Source organism: Stegostoma tigrinum, chromosome 23 (genome assembly GCF_030684315.1).
Source record: "Stegostoma tigrinum isolate sSteTig4 chromosome 23, sSteTig4.hap1, whole genome shotgun sequence".
NCBI lineage: Eukaryota > Metazoa > Chordata > Chondrichthyes > Orectolobiformes > Stegostomatidae > Stegostoma > Stegostoma tigrinum.
In genome coordinates this window covers 14072716-14093305 of record NC_081376.1, presented here as the reverse complement: position 1 = coordinate 14093305, position 20590 = coordinate 14072716, and the positions used below count along the sequence as shown (strand labels likewise).

The 20590-nt window shown below is 40.6% G+C and overlaps 1 protein-coding gene and 1 long non-coding RNA gene across 4 annotated transcripts in view; one reads left to right on the top strand and one right to left on the bottom strand.

Moving 5' to 3' along the window:
* The window catches only part of LOC125462358 (uncharacterized), an 84277-nt gene extending 80997 nt beyond the window's left edge, over nucleotides 1-3280 (top strand). The window contains exons 3-4 of the long non-coding RNA XR_007249649.2: nucleotides 2391-2444; nucleotides 2549-3280. This is a non-coding gene — a long non-coding RNA (uncharacterized LOC125462358). The remainder of the gene's footprint in view (nucleotides 1-2390; nucleotides 2445-2548) is intronic.
* Nucleotides 1-20590, bottom strand: part of card11 (caspase recruitment domain family, member 11) — a 370578-nt gene that overhangs the window by 36122 nt on the left and 313866 nt on the right. For all 3 annotated transcript variants that reach the window (XM_048552326.2, XM_048552327.2, XM_048552328.2), the window contains 5 exons: nucleotides 16700-16767; nucleotides 15938-16070; nucleotides 13917-14118; nucleotides 8494-8620; nucleotides 5066-5306 (listed from right to left, as the gene is read on the bottom strand). In XM_048552326.2, coding sequence (XP_048408283.2) covers nucleotides 5066-5306; nucleotides 8494-8620; nucleotides 13917-14118; nucleotides 15938-16070; nucleotides 16700-16767 — 771 coding nt within the window. The remainder of the gene's footprint in view (nucleotides 1-5065; nucleotides 5307-8493; nucleotides 8621-13916; nucleotides 14119-15937; nucleotides 16071-16699; nucleotides 16768-20590) is intronic.

Genomic DNA, 20590 nt, shown 5'->3' with positions numbered 1-20590 from the left:
TATTAATTCATCACTTTTCTCTCTGCGAGACCAGAGGTGATAAGATTGAGAGTGGGGAGTGAACATGAATGGTAATGCCACTTTGGAATAACAGCAACCACTTTGTTGTTGCTGACCTCTGCATTATGAATAGCAAAAGATTGAAATGGCATTCCTTTTCAAACTATCAGCACATGTCTACCAGGCGTAGGTTCTACAACAAGAGCCAGAGGTTTTAAGAGCCAAATTGTCCGCATGAGGGAACCAGCCCAACTGTGGATTGCTACCCATCACCAACTGTACTGGTTGGATGTTCCAAGAAACAATTTCCAGGGCACTGTGGTGAGCAAACCAGCAGGGGGCAGATAGTCTTTTTTTAAAACTGTGGTTTATTTTGCTTGAAATGACATTTTGATTTAGTTATTGAATACTAAATGTGATAAAAGGCTGTCTGACCATCAAGAATCATACAATCAGCTCTAACAACAGCTTTATATAAATGTTCTGTTATTTCTTTATAGTTGTATTCCATGTCCCCATTCATAAAAATTTAAAATGCTACTGGCCTGTTTTGACTTTATTTATCTGTACTTGTGAGCTTCAGAAATTTGTTGAATCCCAGGCCATTTGCACCCTTTAATGTCTTTCAGTGTGTACTGCCCATCCTTGCTTTCTACCTCTTGCACATCGCCTCTCACTTATTCACATGAAATTGAATGTGCCAGTTTTTGTTTTATCTGTTCTGCTAACCTGCCTATGTTGATTCATTCTTTAATGTCTCTCTTCTCCTCCTGCTTTTGTATCAAGGGTAAACTTTAAGACTGTGTTCCTTATATCCAAGACCAGAAAATCCATCTGAGAACAAAGCACTAATCCAAGGGATGCATCTCTTCCAACTTGTTTTTGAACACAATATTCATTCTTCTTAACTCTTATCTTCTTATTTAACAAAGTCTACACTTCAGAGATACTTCATTAGCTGTACAACCCTTTAGAACATCAGAGTTCTTGAACAGTGCTGTATAAATTAAAAGTTAGTTGAGTTCTTTCTTTCTCTTCCAAATTTTTCTACATTTTTCTGGTATCATATGCCTGAATTCTTTTGACAAGACTTTTGAGAGAGACAAGATAGACAGAATACCTTGAATGCTTTCAGTAACTGAAGTAAAATCTAAGATGTGGATTTCACAATTACGTTTAAGTTCTTTTATGTGCATGTGTGAAATTATGATGTTGCAGTAGCAAAGTAATTTGGGTTGTATAGGCCTTAAGCTGATTGAAGTTTAATGCTGTGTGAAGATTATTTTTCTACAAAGAGAATACCACCACTCTCACTATTTTGAGCCTCATTTGAGTTAACAGCTCAGCAGGAAGATCACAATTGTGATATTGCACAAGTTCCTCTGCTTCAGAGAGGGAACCAACACATACACATGACCACAATGCACAGTTCTGAGGAAGGGTCACCGGACCCGATAGGTTAACGCTGATTTTTTTTCTTCACAGATGCTGCCAGATCTGCTGAGCTTTCCCAGCAACTTCTGTTTTTGGACAAAGGCAACACAGTTTTTCTAGAAAAGCAATTAATCAGCCACTTCACAATCTTGCATCAACACACCACCTTGCTGTCACTTTTAGAAATTTCAGTTTAAAACACAGCTTGAACTGATTGTTGTTTAGTCCTACCTCTGTACACATTAGTTGGGAATTCACTCGGCACAGTAACTCAATACTAAATCAGTACTGTCCTGCTCAGCTCTTGAATAAAGGCAGGAATGCCAGACAGGGCATGAGGGAAGTGTTAGTTTCCTCTATGAATTTTGATCTAGAATACCATGTCCAAGGGAAGAACGCAGGTAGATTCAACAGTAACTTTAAAAGGGAGCTGCACAAATATTTGCAATGACAAAAAACAGCTTCAGAAAAAGAACAGGGAGAAGTGGGACTAATTAGATAATTTACACCAAGAGCTGACACAGACACGGACCGAATGGCTTCCTTTTGTGCCGAATCATTCAATATTCCTGAAATAATCTCCATGTGCCACTTCATCAGAAATAAATACTGGTATGCATATAAAACAGAATGCATGAGAAAAAAAATAGACATGCCAGCTTTCTTGATAACACTGGTGAGCATCTCTATTCTTTGTCTCATGCATTTGCCAGAAAAATACCAGACATCACAGCTCTCCTTAAATTGTACATTGATTAATGAAAAACACTGATAACTAAATTAATGTTTAGTCAGTAAGAACACAGCCATTTTCTGATTGGTTTAGGCCAATTTTTTAGGTTACTGTTGTTCAACTCCACGACCTTTTGACACAGATGGAGATGTGGAGGTAAATGAAAAGATATTTAATCATTTTTCCCTTTCTTATTGCTGTCCTACTTTTGCTTTTCCTCTAGATGGTGCTGGATTCATTTTTAATGCTGCAGTATTCTGAAAGAAAATCGAAATAGGTAGGGAGGTAACTAATGCCACAAAATAAAATTAATTTACCTATTATTGCTTGTTTTATTTATGTGATTTTTTGCTTAATGTATAATTTCTTTGTTTTCAACAGAAAATATACACTTAAAAAGGAAACATCTGCAGAACCAAGGAGCAGTAGGAGATGGATTGTTTGTTTAAAGAATTGAGACACTGATGGGCCGAATGGCCTCACGCTGGGCTACATCATCCCAATCTCTACGTTCATCACTTTGATGTTGAGGCAACTGGGCTCTGCAGTTTTCATTAACCAATCCAAATCTATTGTTATTGTGGTGTGCTGAACCACTGTACTCTGATTGTTTGATTCTTTTCTACAGGACCTTTACCCAAAGGTCTTTATTGGTGATTTTTACGAAGGTGATGCGTTTTGCATGTTCTAACAGTTGACAGATTGACTTCAAGCGACGGAGGAAATAATTGGGAACTTAGCACTATCTGACTTTTGCAGGAATTTTAGAAATTGGATTTTTAAGAGATCACATTTATATCTTATGATCCTATTGTGCATTATACATTTTGACTACATGCCAACTGTAGGAGCAGTAAAATGCTATTAAGCATCAACCATGGCTCAGTGATAATATTCTCATCACGTAGGCATGAAGCTATGGGTACAACCCCACTCTAAAGATTAGAGCCACATAATTTAGTCTTGCATTTCAACACAATACTTTCAAATGCAGTATTAAGATCAGCCCTTTCCTGCGCTTGTAGGTAAATGAAAATGTCCAATTGCACTGTCCAAAGGAGAATAGGTGCATTCTCATTGTTGTCCTGTTCAATATTTAACCCTCAAACAACACAGCAGATGGTTATTTATCTTGTTCATTTTTTGTGGGATATTCACATGTAAAAATTAGCTGCCATTTTTCTACTATAATTGCAATAAGCAGCATGTTTGGCACCCAATTTTATGCTGCTTGTACAGCTCCACTGATGACACTGCACAACAGCGTATCCATATTTTATGGCATGTTGTATATTCCATTATTACCAAGGCACTTGCCCCATTTGTCCTGCTGTTTTTAAAGTCCTTAATTCCAATTAAGATCAGCTCACTTATCAGAGTGATACCTCGAGTGGTTCAGATCTATAGGATTCAAAGCATTTACCTCCCGATCCCTCGACTGGCAGTCCTGCATTCAAATCCCACTTGCTCCAGAGGTGTGTAATAACATCTCTGAACAAGTCGGTTAGAAAAACAGGTCAAAGCATTTAGCAAAGGACGCTTGCAGTACAATGATGGCATCCCTACCTCTGAACCAAGATTTCATTTTTAAGTTATTCACTTTGTGGGACATGGATGTTGCTGGCCGGGCCAGCATTTCTAGTCCATCCCTCGTTGCCGTCGAGAAGGTGATGGTGAGCTGCCTTCTTGAACCACTGCAGTTCTCCTACTGTGGATTGACCCACAATGCTATTGGGGTGGAATCGCAGGATTTTGATCCAGCAAGTGAAGAAAGGGTGATATATTTCCAAGTTAGGATGCTGAGTGGCTTGGAGGGGAACCTGCACGTTGTGGTTGTCCTATCTATGTGCTGCCCTTGTCTTTCTAGATAAGAGTGGTTGTCGATTTGGAACGTGCTGCCTGAGGATCTTTGGTGAATTCTTGCAGTGCATCTCATAGATAGTACACACTGCTGCTACTCAGCATCAGTGGTGGAGGGGGTGAATGCAGTGCCAATCAAGTGGGATGCCTAGGTTCAAGTCCCACCTGCTCCAGAGGTGAAATAGCAATGTGAACAGGTTGATGAGTAAAATAAGTTAATTTTTTTTTGGAAAATCAAGGCATTTACCAAAACACTCTTGTGGTGCAGTGATAGGGTCACTGCCTCTAAAGCAGGAGGCCTGGGTTCAAGTCCCACCTGCTCCACAGGTGAGCAATAACATTTCTGAACAGGTTGGTTAGAAAATGTTTTTCAATGCATTTAGCAATTGATTCATCACCATTATGCCCGGAGCACAAGTAGTATTGTATCAATGAACAACACAAGACAACATTCTATGTGCTCTTTACCTCCCTTATAACTAAATAAGAGCATACAGGAATTGAACACAAAACGATCAAGGACCCTCTAATTTGACTTCCATTGTATTGGTAGCCACAGGATGTAACGATAATGGAGGAGTTTTTCCTCTAATTTTCCAACCCAGACATGAAATGAGACAATTCCCAGTTGCCGAAAGCTTTAAGAATCATCAGTCCAAAGTCACCATGCTCCTCCAAAAGATGCTACAATTACCATATGTCACTCACAAATTACTCATCTACTGTACCCTTAAATGTTATTTGCTGAAAGAAATTTGATTTGTACTTCAATGAATCAACATTATCTGCTTCCATCATCTCCTTAGTGAGTGTGTGTTCCATAGACCAACAACTTTCGTTCAGCAGCTAGTTATGAATTGACATCACTTCCCTCCTCCCCCACTTCCTTCCCAGCAAGTATAGCCTGTGCCTTCAGCTTCTACTGCTCTGGTCAAGGTGAGACAGCTTGGCATGGTCACTATTGTCCAATTAATTATTTGAGTTGAAATATCCTTTTATTTTAAAAAAAGTGATCAATTGGACCCAGAATCCAATTACCTGCAGTAGCTGGGAATCGTGCCTTTCTCCAAGTCTTTGTCAGTGAACAGATCGACTCGAGCGCACAGCCATTCACACTTGCCCTGATACATAGTGTCTAAAACATGGATAATCTCGTCACACTTCACACACATCGAGCAGCTGTCTGTCTGTCCAGAAATATTCAAATTGGTTCGAACGTAAAAGGAATCCCCAGATGTGATAATACCATCTTCCAAATCTTTTTGTAGTTTCTTGTAACCTTAAAACAAAGCATAGATCATAACATAATGCAATGGAAAAACTCATAGTCACTATATTCTAAACCTCTTGCAGCCTGTCTATTAGTGGCTCTCCTGGTAGATAACCGTTACGAGTTTAAATAATTATTCTTATATTCTCCCCCACACTCTATGAATATGCATTGTGCCCCAGGAAGAGGAGAGATTGGGCTTGCAGTCTGTGTTTGTCAATGGAGTTGAATAGCTAGGGGTCAGGCAACAGCACCATGTAACAGCAGTCTCATGGAATTTTTCCCGATCCTACTTCTACAAAGCACTCACTTCCACTTTATAGGATGGTCAAAAAAATGGATAATGTCTCCACGTGGTGAATTGCAAATGTGATAGTTCATTGTTCCATGCTGTTGCACACATCCCAACTTTATCATAAAACATTTCAACTGGAAAATTAAGTCTAAGAAAATAGTTTTCCTTCGATTGCTGCCTCAATGCAAGCGAATTTTAAGTCTTCCATGAAGTCCAGTTTTCTTAATCTAAAATTTGAAGGGTTCGTTTTGAAGTAGATAAAAAATACGCACTACTGGTTCTGTTTTATTTCAAAAGAGTACTGACATTGCAAAAGCTTCTAGTGGAGATCACATCATTCTGACTCATTCCAATTTAACTGCTGAAAGCCTGAAAAGAACACAGTGCATTCAATCCCTGGTTTGTAGGGCAGCTTGTTTTCCCTGCAGAAAGCATGACCACAATTCACCTTTGAGAAACATTTTCATGCTTCAGTGTACATTATCAAATTCAATATACAACCTTTAATAGGGATTTTCACACCTTAACCAGCAACTAAAACTTCATTCATTGTGGTCTGCAGGTTAATAAATTTAAAATTGTATCTACACTTGAGTGCGCAGGCAAAACTTGCTGTAGCATTTTCGCAACACTCATGAATAAACTTGATTTTTCTTCCTCAGGCTCAAAGCTTACAAATAATAAAGAACAAGTGCTCAGTGAAAAGCATGTCAAGCCAGAACCTTCGAAGCTGATCAAAACTGGCTGCCAAGAGAATTTATAACTGAATATAGAGAATTTCAATGTTAGCACTATCTATTTCGTTTGTCCGATTTTCATACCTTATATGCCCGCTTATACAGTATCCTTGTTCACATTGAATGCTGGCCATTTATTCCAGATAGATTGTTTTTCAAAAATGACACATTACCCTGGCCACCTCTGTGGGATTTCTAGCTCAACCAGGAGTCTAAAACAATGTACTATGTTCCATTATTCATGTGACATCTGCAGGAAATGGTACTTCATTGGGAATTTCACCGATGAACAGCGACTAAAAGGAGGATGGTTAGCTCCTTGGGGGAAAAAAGAACATTCAATGATGTCCCTAGTAGATAGCATCATTGTTGACAACTGGGGCTGAATTTTAAATCTGTAATCAGGTGAGTTAAGGTCATGCAAAATGTTAAAATGCATGAAATCTGAATGGGAACCTGCTTTGGACCCACCTACTCACTTTCAGTTAAATTTAGAATTTAGATGTGTTTGGACTGCAGTACTTTATCATAGGGCTTGATCCTGGGAAGAGACGTTGACTCTATTACATTGATCAGAATTGAGATCTATTAGAGCATTTTCCCCCCATTTTTATAGGGAAAACTGCTACTTACACATTCAAACCATTGAAAAGAGTGCCTGGGAACCCATGTGTATTGATCTGAAATTATTTAAGAATCTACAGTACTTAAAAATTTTGGAAAATGTACCTCACTACTTTCACTTAGGCAAATAAAACTTGTGTCCTTGAATTCATGGAGTGACATACCATCTGCTGTAGTGTAGGGGAGAAAACTGTTCTTTCAATTACAAAGACTGTTGTCTGAACTCTAATGGTTTGTTTTACAACTGAAACTGTTATGAATTATGTACACAGTTTGATTGACAGTTTAAGAAGCTATTAAGATTATCTGCCTTTAATGCAATTTCTGAATAGACACTTTATTTTACAATTTAATGACCACTTGAGGGGATTTAACTTTCTTTCACAAGTGTGAGTTCTTCTCTCTGCAGTATAAATGGCAGTGTGTTTGAGTGACAGCTTTAGAACATTAGTAGATGCTATTTTGTAAATGGATCATTTCGAAGACCATCAATATTTCATTGTCTCGAGACTTGTCCATTTTCGACAGTGATGACAATCTGGGGAGTGGGGGTGGGGAGGGAGGGTTGACAGAGATGGCATGGAGGTGTGATTGCATACAGATGATATGAAGGGAAATGGAGAATACACAGAGTACGAGGGCGCATGGGGGAACATGGGTGGCACAGCACAGTCATGGTGCAGAAATAGACACATTGGGTATAGGAAAGATGAGGCAGAAATGGGAGAACAAACCATCACAAGAATAATGTGAAGAATCCCTGAGAATCAAGGGGCCATCGAACCTGCCAATCTTGGTAGCCACATTCACCGCCTCAAGCCTGCTTGGGGAGAAGACAGCTCTAAATCTGGTTTGCAGTCTGGATTGGGTTGATGCAGTCATGACCTGCATTAAATCTCATGTTTCCTGGGCCTGATACATAAATCCAGATCCTGCTCTTTCAAGTTTCAGCATGTTAGCTCAACACCATTCTTCTACAAAAAAAAACTAATTCAAAATTAAAATCTAGGCCTCTAAATCTCTGCTTTATGAAAAAATCAATGTCTAGCCTAGAAAGGTACCAAGGTTCAAACTTCAAATCCTGTGCTCTATTGCTACAAACTGTCCCTTCAGAAGAGTGACAGTTTTTAGATATTAGGAATTTTATGAATGTGAGGACAGGTCTCAATGTGTTCCGAACTGTACTTGAAATGAAGACCTGTTAAGTACAGAAGAATTGTGGTAAAGCATTTTTTTTGATTGCAGTATGGATGCCATACAAGAGATTCTCGAGATGTGTTTTTATCAGCACCTCTTCATGGACAATTAAGTTTCAATGGAAAAAAAACTCTTCCCGTTTTGTGTTAAATTCTACTTGGGCAAACAAGTTTAATGGTACTGGTTTAATGTTATTAAATAAACTGGCCATGTGCAACAAGGAAATTTTAAAGGGAGCAGTAAGATAGCTGTTGTTTCTCTCATCTTTCAATTTCTGATTCTGAAACCTGATTAATTGGCCCATCAATTCCTACAGCGTAGCAACTAACTGCTCTTATCTCACCGTCAAAGTTTGCTTTAAAGTGGAGTGTCACTGGTCCATTGCAGCGTTGTAATGTCCAATGTGCTTCTTCTTTAGTAGATGTTTCCAAGGCAACACTTTGAGCTTCTCCCCTGATGCATCCTTCTAGCTTCAAAGAGAAGGCAAGATTTTATATTAACCCATACGAGAAAAATACTCTCTTACCTCATCAAAACATATTGTTCTTTGCACATGGTGCCACATTTAAAATTCAGGCCAGGGAGAGGAGATACATGTCATTTTTTTATATGAAATAGGTTTGTACACGATTTATTAACTCTGGTTCCCTAAACTCCGGCTGTCTGCATGTTCAGGTGATTGGGAAACAGATTGATACACTTACTTAACAAGTATATTTTGGTTTTAGTCTTGAAAGCTGTAAGTTCTAGCACTAGATAAAAATCGAAAGAATTGCAGATGCTGTAAATCAGGAACAAAAACAGAAATTGCCGGAAAGCTCAGCAGGTTTGGCAGCATCAGTCAAGGAAAAAAAAAATCAGTTAACATTTCGGGTTCAGTGACCCTTCCTCAGACTGCTGAAGGAAGGCAGGGAGGAAATAGCAGATGACCGAGGAACATTTTCCAAGCCTGTCTAGAGACAGTTATGGGGGCAAGGGGTGGAGGAAACAGACTGAACGTAACTGGTAGAAGGATTAGAAAGGACATGAGGAAAAACCTTTTCCATCCAGAACAAGTTGGTGTCTGGAATTTGCTGCCCACTTTGGTGGTTGAGGCAAGGTACATGAGGACTGGAGGTCAGCCAACATCATGGCCTGATGCAAACAGGGGTGCAAGGGGAAAGCCAAATAATTCTAGGCTGGAAAGCCAGTCCTTGGTGGAGGGCAAATTACTGGAATCAATATTGATGCATAGCATCGTTTCTTGGAAAGGGGCTAATTAATCAGGGATAGTCAGCATGGTTTTATTAAGGCAAGATAGTGTGTCATTGACAACTGAATTCTTTGGAGAAAGTAACGACAAGAGTTTGTGTGTGTAGTGCAGTTGATGAGTTTACATGGATTTTAGTAAGGTATTTGACAGAGCACAGTTTTGAATCCCTTGTTGATTATAGTATTTATTAATGATATAGACTTAAATGTGGGAGTTATGATTGAGAAATTTGCAAACAACACAAAAATTGGCTAGGTGATTAATAGTCAAGAGAATGGTTGTGCACTGCAGCAAAATATTACTGCTTTGGTTGAGTAGGAGTAAGAGGCAAATGGAATTCAATCCAGAGAAGTGCAAAGTTATGCATTTGGAGAGAGCAAACAAAGCAAGTGGGCACACAAGAAAACAGACGGGAAATGAGAGGGGTAGAAGAAATGAGAAGCCTTGAACTGCATGCACACAGGTCCTTGAAAATGGCAGAACAGGTGGACAAGATATTTAAAAAAGCCATTTGGGATGCTTTCCTTCTTTGGGTGAGGTAGTGAATACAAGAGCAAGGATGTAATGCTGAATAGTTGGAATTTTCTGGTCACCACATTACAAGAACAGCATAAGTGCGGTACAGGAGATTTACAAACACATTGCCAGAGCTTGAAAATTACAGCAATGAGGACAGTTTGCATAGGCCACGGTTGAATTCCTTTTCAGCACAGTTGACTAAGGAGTGAATTAATTGAGGTGTAAAAAAATTATGAGGTGCCTGGACAGACTGGATAGCTGTATCAGAGATAATAGGAACTGCAGATGCTGGAGAATCCGAGATAACAAGGTGTGGAGCTGGATGAACACAGCAGGCCAAGTAGCATCTTGCTCTAAAGATGCTGCTTGGCCTGCAGCGTTCATCCAGCTCCACACCTTGTTATCTTGGATAGCTGTACCTGTTTCTCTCCGGAGAGCGGTCAATTATGGGGGCAGGGGCCAGAGGAAACAGACTGAAGGTAACTGGTAGAAGGATTGGAAAGGACATGAGGAAAAACCTTTCTCATCCAGAACCAGTTGGTGTCTGGAATTCACTACCCAGTTTGGCGGTTGAAGCAGAAACCCTCGATTTATTTAAAAAGGAACTTGGATCTGAAGTGCTGTTACAGAACAGGTGACCAGTTGCTGTAACGTACAATTAGAATGGGCGGCTAGTTTACTCAGCTAGCACAGATGCAATGGGCTGAATGGCCTCTTCCTGTGCTGTTATGTCGCTGTGGATCTAAGCCTTGTCTCTTTCCTGGTGTCCTCATCAAGCAGCCAGTGACAGTCCATACAGTCAGATGCAACAGCTCTCTCTGTGGAATGCAGTTCGTTTTTCAGAAAAATAGATTGTCTGAGCTTAATGCCATCTATATATGCTGCTTGGCTCCCTTATGAATTCTCTAGCAGTCAGCTAATAGGCCCCACTAGTTATAACAAGAACACTACAGTTAGGCAAATGAGGAGACAGTATCAAGTTTGTGCACAACCTCTCTCAAAGGCAGCAGGCATGGACAGTTCATGAATTGAAAACCCTGCACCTGAAAATGGACCAGAATCAATTTTTAGCCTACCTCTCAAGAAAATCTGACAACATTAGCTGTTCTTCTTATATTTAAAAAGATCCACACAGCATGGAAACAGACCCTTCGGTCCAACTCGCCCATCCCAACCAGATATCTCAATGTCAGCTAGTCCCATTTGCCAGCATTTGGCCCATATCCCTCTAAGCCCTTCCTATTTATGTGCCCATCCAGATGCCTGTTAAATGTTGTAATTGTACCAGCCTCCACCACTTCCTCTGATAGCTTGTTGCATATACACACCATCCTCTGAAAAAGTTACGCCTCAGGTCCCTTTTAAATTTTTTTCCCCTTTCACCTTAAACCGAATCCCCCAACCTGGGAAGATGACCTTGGCTATTTACCCTCTCTGTGCCCCTTACAATTTTATAACCTTCTAGAAGGTCACCCCTCAGCCTCTAACACTCCAGGGAAAATAGCACCAGCCTATTCAGCCTCTTCCAATTGCTCAAACCCTCCAACACTGGCAACATCCTTGTAAATCTCTTCTGCACCCTCTCAAGTTTAACAAAGTCCTTCCTACACAAGGGTGACCTCAATTGAACGCTGTATTCCAGAAGTAACCTAACTAATGTCCTGTACAGCCTCAACATGATATCCTAATTTCTACGCTCTGACCAATAGAGGCAAGTGTGCTATACACCTTCTTCAGCAGCGTCTGCAAAGACAATATGATCTACTATTGCTATGGCATAAATAATAAGGAACAATTGCAATTATATCCCACCGGGCTTTTGCTTCTCTAGACTATCAAGTTGTATATTAAGACTGCTTTGAAATAGAAGTTTAATTCCACAGAATAGATTTTCAGCCACAGAATAAAATGAAGCATATCACCTTTCCCATCTTATAAGCTGTCACTCAAGATTAATTAAGGCTGCTTTATAAATTCCTACATGATTAAGGACTTTTGTTAAAGGTTAATTCCCTTCTACTTGATAATTCTAAAGTCAGCTACAGATAACTTTACATATTATGTAACACCATTGCTGAAATACCAATATTTACACTGAAGGAAGGACTTTAGAAACCTAATTAGCTTGCTCAGAATTTTAAAAGGTAGAGACTGACTTAATCGCAAATTCTGCAACAATACAGTCTCAACCTTAGAAAGAAGAAAGTCAACAAACCACTGAATCTCATATCCTTTAGTAGGGAAAATAGCAGGTCCAAAATTAAGGGTTAGAAATAAAAAAGACTAATAAACAACCCCAATATGAAGTTCAGGAGAAAACTCATTATACAGAACGCCATCATAATGTGAAACTTATTATCACATGGAGCGATTGAGGCAAGTGGCATAAATGTAAATAGGTGAAGTTAGATAAACATAAGCGGAAGGAACAGGTAGATTATGTTGTAGGTGATGGGTGTGGGAGGTGGCTTGTGCATAAAAACTGGCGTCAGAGAGTTGGGCTGATAACCTGTTTCTTTGTAGTATATAATATTCTATTTAACTGGTGGACAGAAACAGTTTACTTATGAATGCAGTGAATAAAGATACTGTTGGCACATTGGGGGAAAGCACTGGAGGGATACGAGAGATAAAATAGAGTCTAACACTTTATGAAGTTCAGGGCCTATCCAATGGGTCTTCCTGTCATATACATTTCCTTGGCGCAACTAAAAAGGATAAACTATTGAAATTAACTAGGTTGGCTATTTCATAGTCCCATTTTTCAATGCACTGGGAGGATAACACAGAATGACAAAATCAGACAGCAGAGGAGGCGGCTATTCACTGCATTTGGTTGACTCCTTAGAAGAGATATTCAATTAGTTTGACGTCCCTGCTATTTATCTATAGCCTGGCAAATTTCCCTTTTCAAGAATAAATTCATTTCCATTTTGATATTTTTGTATCTGCTTTTATGGCAGCTTATTCCAGACCTTAAGAAGACCATGTCTGAAATAAATTCTTCTTATTTCTCCCTGTATTCCTTTTGCCATAGTGAAGAAAAATTAATGAGCTAGACAATATCAAAAACTGAATACAAGCCAAAACTGAATGAACATTTCTACGAGGCTTGCAAGGACACAGCATTGAAATGCCTCCCTTATCATGCAAAGTAAAATTTCCATTTGCTTAGTATCTTTCACATCCTTACAAAGTCCCCAAGACAGTCCTTTATTTTTAAAATTTTGTTTCTATTGTTGCACATCAAGTTCACATAAGTAGAGCAGCGAGATATTATTGCTTGAGGGTTAAATGTTGACTAGGTTGCCCTGACAAGTACTTGCTCCTTTAAAAAACATAGAAAGACTCCTGTACTTTCACATTCAAAGGACAGCACCTTTTGAATGCAGCATTCCTTTTGCACTCTGCTGAAGTGTCAGCCAAGAACAGGTACGCAAATTCTTGCATGACAAAACTGTGGATGAACAAATGTATACCCTACAAACCAAGCTGGCACTTCATAATATGGACAAAGTTTGAAGATTCCAACCTCGGAACAGCATCTGCTTAAGAAAATCTCCTGTGTTTATCACACAAATCGCAGCATTGTCGGTTTGTTTTGTCATAAAAATGACATTTCAATTTATATCTGCTTGTAAAATGGTCAGCGATTTGTATCTGTTACCAGACTGTTTACAATCAATCCCACATCATCATGTACCTATCAATAAGGATGCAACAGTATGACAATAACCACTTACAATTTGTCAGAGATCTTAGATTGCTTCTCGGGTTTTCAATCAGGCAGACACTCGATTATGTATATAGTTTTCAAAATACACTCACATTTTCCATTTTCGACAGACGCAATCAATGTTCCCAATATTGACACTGGCACAAATTAGCATTTATATCAGTCAATTTCCTTTTCCTATATTAGTCACTGAAACAACATGGAGCAGCAATTATCAAATCTTGCCTTTTCCTAGATGGCTCAGCATGACACCTCTTACCAAAATCAGTTGGTGTCCTTCCTTCAGCCCTGCCTTCTCTGCAGCAGAACTGGACTGTACTGATTGAATGAAAAGGCCTCTTTCATTTCCACCAAGAACAGAGATTTCAGTAACCAGGTTGTCCCCACTGAGTGTTGTGTGCAGCATTTGTTTCAAAGGGTTACTGATCTGAGTAGCAGAGGTCACAGATGGACGAAAAGGTCTAGACAGAAATAGAAAACAAAAAAAAAAATCAGGGCTCTAATCACTTGTATTTGTTAGAGTTGCTTTATATCGAGTCAGTGGAAAGAAACTACCATGGGCAGAATGATCACAAACTAGAGGACATTGGTTTAAAGCATTTGACAAAAGAAGCAAAAAACATGAGGAAAAACCTGTTTAGTCCGTGAGTAGTAAGGATCTGATCGCACCGACAGCATAGTAGAGACAGATTTATTCACAACATTCAAAGGCATTCAGCCAAGCACCTGAGAGAAAAGAACTGCAAGCTTTCAGGGAAAGGTGTGGGAATGGAACGGGTTGAATTGTTCCTGCAGATAGGCCGAATGGCCTAATTGTGAGCTGTAACCATTCCACGATCTGAAATGTAGCCAAAATGTTCAGTATTTCTCTAAGTTTCTCATGTATGAGCCTACTAACTCATACAAATGTGATAAGGGTACATAGAACAGCTTCTGACTGTAACTTCATTCAATCTCTATTGCCGCTTCCTATTAAATTCCATAGGCTTTTCTTGCTACAGAAAAAAAATGTGATAGAGAATCCACAATCTGTTTGACTCCTCTTCCGATTTTCTTTCACATACTGTCTTGTCAACGTTGGCCTTCATCTGGCAATTTACTGCCTCACCCAAAGGTTGCTGTATAGAGCAATGCATTGTTCATTTACTGCAATGCATAACATTGCCTCATAGAAGCAAGAGTATTACACCATTTATTGAGGAGACTATCAGTTACCGTAAGAGCTACTGACTGATTGACTGAGAGCTTCAGATCACCTGGGAACAGTGGTCACTGTTGGGACTGAAACAAGAGATTGACCATCAGCAATGGAAGACACACCAGGACACAGGTAAATGAGGTCAACTTGCTAGGTTCACTCAGACAATCCCCTGTAAGGGACGTGGTTGTCGTTTCTAAGGTCAGAAGAGTGCAGCATCTGTGGGGACCTGTTGGGCAGGGAGGAGTGGAAAGCCCAATCACAAAAGTCTTCTCAATACCACAGCCCCGTTGCTGGGAAAATGCCAGTGGTGGCAGGCAGAGGGAAAGTGGCTCTTGATTAAATACTCAAGGGCCTCAGTTGGTCTAAGAGTGGAGGACCGTCTCACACTTTCCGTTACTGGTAAAATGCCAGCAGATGGAGTGGAAATGCCTTGCTTTGCAAAATGGCATCCCAACCTTCATTCCCAAAGCTGTTTAGGAAATTGCTGGATTTGCACATATTGACTTCTTACAATAAGTTCAGGAACGAACGATAATCATCGACTGGCTCCAATTACCCATCCTGGCACTGAACTGAACATGTAAACTGAGGAGTCTCATTTGCTTAGCAGGTAAGTGGCCTTTGGTGATTTTTAAAATACTAACATTCAAACTTTAAATCGTTTTATCCTTTCTGTTTATTTTCTCTTCTGTAATCCCTTCCTTTTTCTGCAGCTAATTTGACTAATTCATGCTCCTTGTCTATTGTTCCTCTCATTCTTTCTCCAGTCTCATTAAAGAGATATTTCATCCCAGTGGCCTCAGAGCCTTTGCTCATATTTCTAGCAAGTTACGCAGAAAGATTTGAAATGTATAAAACAATTTAATTAACAGAGTGAAATGCCTCATTCCTTAAAAATGCGACTTGGAATGTATTTCTTACACGGAAAGGCATTGGCTACAACTCCAACAAATGCACAATGCAAATATATGCAGGAAAAATGGTGGGGAAACAAATATCTCTATATTCAAAGTGCAGCATTGCCATGTTGAGTAGCTGTGTTCAGAACACATATTAGAATTCTTGATTTATTTACTCACCTTTCCAAAGAGAATTTTCTGAATATGGAGTCCATATGGTCTAATTCGCATGAATCTAAAGCTTCAGACTGATGTGATGATGATGATGAGTGGATGGATGGTGGTCCATGAGAGATCCTGTCCTGATATTCATCTGGTTCACAACATTAACATTAATGAATAGCTTGTCAACATTGCATAGGTGAACTGACGTTAGAAACACAGAAACTATAAGAGACTACTTCAGACCCTCCAGCCTATTCCACCATTGGATCAGATCATGGATGATTAGCATCTTGACTCTGTCTATCTGTTTCATTGCTTTTAATAATTTTGTTAATAAAAATCTAAAAGTTCAAATTTGAACATCTCCATAGACCCATTTCCCATGCCTTTTGTGTAAAATAAGTGCATTTTGATATCATGCTCAGGTGGTCTAGCTCCAAAGTTACATTCCCCTTTACAGGAATCTTCTATCAAACCTATCGATTTCAAAAGAAATACAAGTTGAGTCAAAATAACCTTTTCTCATAATTCAACCCTTGCATTCAGGCCTGATTCTGAAGAATCTACACTGCATTTGCTTCAATTCCTTTCCACCCAGAACTGAATGTAATGTAATCAAAATTACATATAACTGCAATATAACATCCATTCACCCTGAACTGTGCATCAAGTACTACTACTCCAATTCCAAAATGGATTGTACAAATCTATTATAAATGCATGGTGTTTTTAATCTGAGCTTCAGTAATTGGATAATTAGTCAAAATACAAACGTACCATCTGTTTCTGTTTGTATGGTATCAAAGGTGTAACAGCAGATACTATCATTGTCCTCCTCTGTTATACTGTCAGAAATAGATGACAAGTAATGTTTTAGAGAAACAGAAGAACAGAGAGCCAGCAGCATCATCATAGTATTTGACACTCTATATCATCATCTAATCAGCACTATATTATTATAAATATTACGTGGAGCAATTCCAACATCACTGCAAAGCCACTGTCCAGACGTAACTGTAAATTCAATGTCACCACTTCTCAGGCTCCTGAAAGACTTAACCAACGGATCTTAAAGGATGGGGCTACTCGATTTCATTCTGTTCCATACCCACCTATGCCCTCTCCCCTGAAGAGAGGCACTCACTGGGGTTACTGGTCAATTTTCTTCCCCAAGTAAATCAGGCGACAATTGCTTGTGTGCATTCCTCATTTCTGCTCCTCAAAATATTCATGAGGCTCAAGTCTGCAAGTGATTTTGACCTCTGAGTCGTAGTATTAATTTGATGGGTGCACAGTCAATTTCACACTCTTATTGTACAGAAACCAAGTATCTCTTTTCAGTGTTTCGAGAACAGACCAGAATCTGGACTGAAGCCTGGAGGTGGGCTGTCAGGATTTTAGTTAGGCCACAGATCAGTGATGTTGTGCCCTTATCTTAACTAACTCTGTGGTATGGACAGCTTTCAAGTAAATATTCATCCAGTGGCAGGTGAGGGATTCACTGTGCAAGAAGCTCAAAAAGGCAGACCATGTGGGAATTAGGAAGAGGGTTTTTTTTCCTGAGCGCCACTCCCCACTTTAGTGCCAACTGCTCTTTGCCCACTGTGATCCCTGTCAGGACTCACCTGCAGCCTGTGCCATCTGGTGATCCTGGACCTTGAATGAGTACATGACCACCTTAACTTGCTTTCAGCAGCGGGAGTGGTGAGAGTGCAAGGTGGGAGGTGAACTATTATATTTGGGCATCGTCTAAACCTGAAACACTGCATGTGTAGTGTCTCCCACCCATCCTCCTTCTCTAACCAAAAAAAAAGACCGTGCAGAGGGTTGGTAAGGTAAGATTTTTTTTTTTTCCTTTATTCTTTTGGCTATCTAGAGTAGACGGGGCATTCTGGGGAAGTTGCATGCTTCTCTTGTAGGATGTGGGCGGTAAGGGTCACCACTAGTGTCCCTTCTGACTTCACCTGTGAGAAGTGTGCCCAACTCCAGCTCCTCAAAAACCACCTTAGGGAACTGGAGCTGGAGCTGGATGAACTCCGGATCATTCAGGAGGCTGAGGGAGTGATAGAGAGGAACTATAGGAAGGTGATCACACCCAAGGTACAGGGCAAAGATAGCTGGGTGGCTGTCAGGAGGGGGAAAAGGGAATAGGCAGACAGTACAGGGATCCCCTGTGGTCGTTCCCCTCAATAATAAGAATACCATTTTGGAGACTGTTGGGGGGACAACCTACCAGGGGAAGGCCATAGCGGCCAGGTCTCTGGCATTGAGCCTGGCTCTGTGGTTCAGAACGGAAGAGGGGAGAATAGGAGAGTGATAGTGAGAGGAGATTCACTGGTTATGGGAACAGACAGGAGATTCTGTGGTTGTGAACGAGACTGCCAGATGGTATGCTGCTTCCTCAGGGATGTCTCAGGATTCTTAAGGGGTGGTGGGGGGGAGCAGCCAGAAGGCGTGATACACCAATGACATAGCCAGGAAACGAGATGAAGACCTGAAAAGTGAATATAGGGAGTTAAGATGGAAACTAAAAGCCAGGGTGAGCAGAGTAGTAATCTCAGGATTACGACCAGTGCCGCGGTCTAGTGAAGGCAGAAACAGACAGCGAGTGCAGCTGAACACATGGCTATAGAGCTGATGTAGGAGGGAGGGCTTCAGGTTTGTGGATCATTGGGATGCTTTCTGGGGAAGGTGGGACGTGTAGAGTAAGGATAGGTTGCACCTGAACTGAAGGAGCTCCAATATCCTGGGCGGGAGGTTTGCTAGAGCTCTTTGGGAGGGTTTAAATTAGTTCTGCAGGGTGATGGGAACTGGAGCTACAGGTCAGAAGATGGGGTAGCCAGTGAACTGGCAGATGGACCAAGCAGAGAGTCCATGAGAAAGGAGTTGATAGTGCAAAGTGGCAGTCAGTGTGACAGGTTGAGGTCTGCTTCAATGCAAAAGTATCAGGAATAAGGGTGACGAACTTAGAGTGTGGATCAGTACATGGAACTATGATGTTGTGGCCATTACAGAGACTTGGATATCACAGGGACAGGAATGGTTGTTGGATGTTCCGGGATATAGATGTTTCAGAAGAAACAAGGAGGGAGGTAAAAGTGATGGGCAGTGGCATTGTTAATCAGGGATGGTATCACAGCTGATACCATCAGCTGTGGAAGGGTGGAGGTCAGAAACAGGAAAGGAGCAGTCACTTTATTGGGAGTTTTCTATAAATCCCCCCAATAGCAACAGAGACACTGAGGAACAGATTGGGAGGCAGATTTCGCAAAGGTGCAGAAGTAATAGGATTGTTGTCATGGGCAACTTCAACTTCCCTAATATAGACTGGAACCTCCTAAGTGCAAATAGTTTGCATAGAGCAGATTTTGTTAGGTGTGTCCACAAAGGATTTCTAACTCAACATGTCGACAGACTGACTAGAGGAAGGCCATATTGGATTTGGTGCTTGGCAATGAACCTGGCCAGGTGTCAGATCTCTCAGTGAGACAGCATTTCAGTGACCGTGATCACAATTCTCTGGCCTTCACTGCTGTCACAAAGAAGGATAGGAGCAGATGGTATGGGAAAGTATTTAATTGGGGGAGGGGGAATTAGGCAAGAACTACAGAGGCCAATAGGCATCAGATGTTCTCAGGGAAATGCATGACAGAAATGTGGAGGTTGTTTAGGGAGCAGTGGCTACAGGTACTGGATAGGTTTGTCCCACTGAGGCAAGGAAAGGATGGTAAGGTGAAGGAACCTTGGATGACAAGACATGTGGAACATCTAGTCGAGAGGAAGAAGGAAGCTGACTTAAGGTTGAGGAAGCAAGGATCGGACAGGGCAGTAGAGGTCTACAAGGTTGCCAGGAAGGAACTAAAGAATGGAATTAGGAGATCTAAGAGAAAACCTCGGTGGATAGGATCTAGGTAAACCCAAGGCTTTCTATACTTACGTGAGGAACAAGAGGATGGCCAGAGTGAGGGTAGGGGATCAGGAATAGTGGAGGGAACTTGTGTGTAAAGTCAGAGGAAGAAGGGGAGGTTCTTAATGAATACTTTGCTTCAGTATTCACCAGTGAGAGGGACCTTGACGTTTTTGAGGACAGTATGGAGCAGGCAGATATGCTCAAACAGGTTGTTGTTAGGAAGGAGGATGTGCTAGAAATTTTGAAAAACATGAGGATAGATAAGACCCCTGGGCCAGATGGGATATACCTAAAGTTTCTGCGGGAAGCGAGGGAAGATACTGCTGCCCCTTTGGCAATGATCTTTGCATCCTCACTGTCCACTGGAGATGTATCAGAAGACTGAAGGGTGGCTAATGTCATTCCCTTGTTCAAGAAAGGGAATAGGGATAATCTTGGAAATTACAGGCTGGTCAGTCCTGCTTCCGTGGTGTGAAAATTATTGGAGGGGATTCTGAGAGATAATACTTAAAAATATTTGGAAAAGCACAGTTTAATTAGAAATAGTCAGTATAGCTTTGTGAAGGGCAGCTCATGCCTCACAAGCCTTACTGAATTCTTTGAGTTTATGACAAAACACAATGACGAAGGTAGAACAGCACATGTGGTGTATATGAATTTTAGCAAGGCATTTGATAAGGTTCCCCAGGGTAGGCTCATTCAGAAAGTAAGGAGGCACGAGATTCAGGGAAATTTGGCTGTCTGGATATAAAACCGGC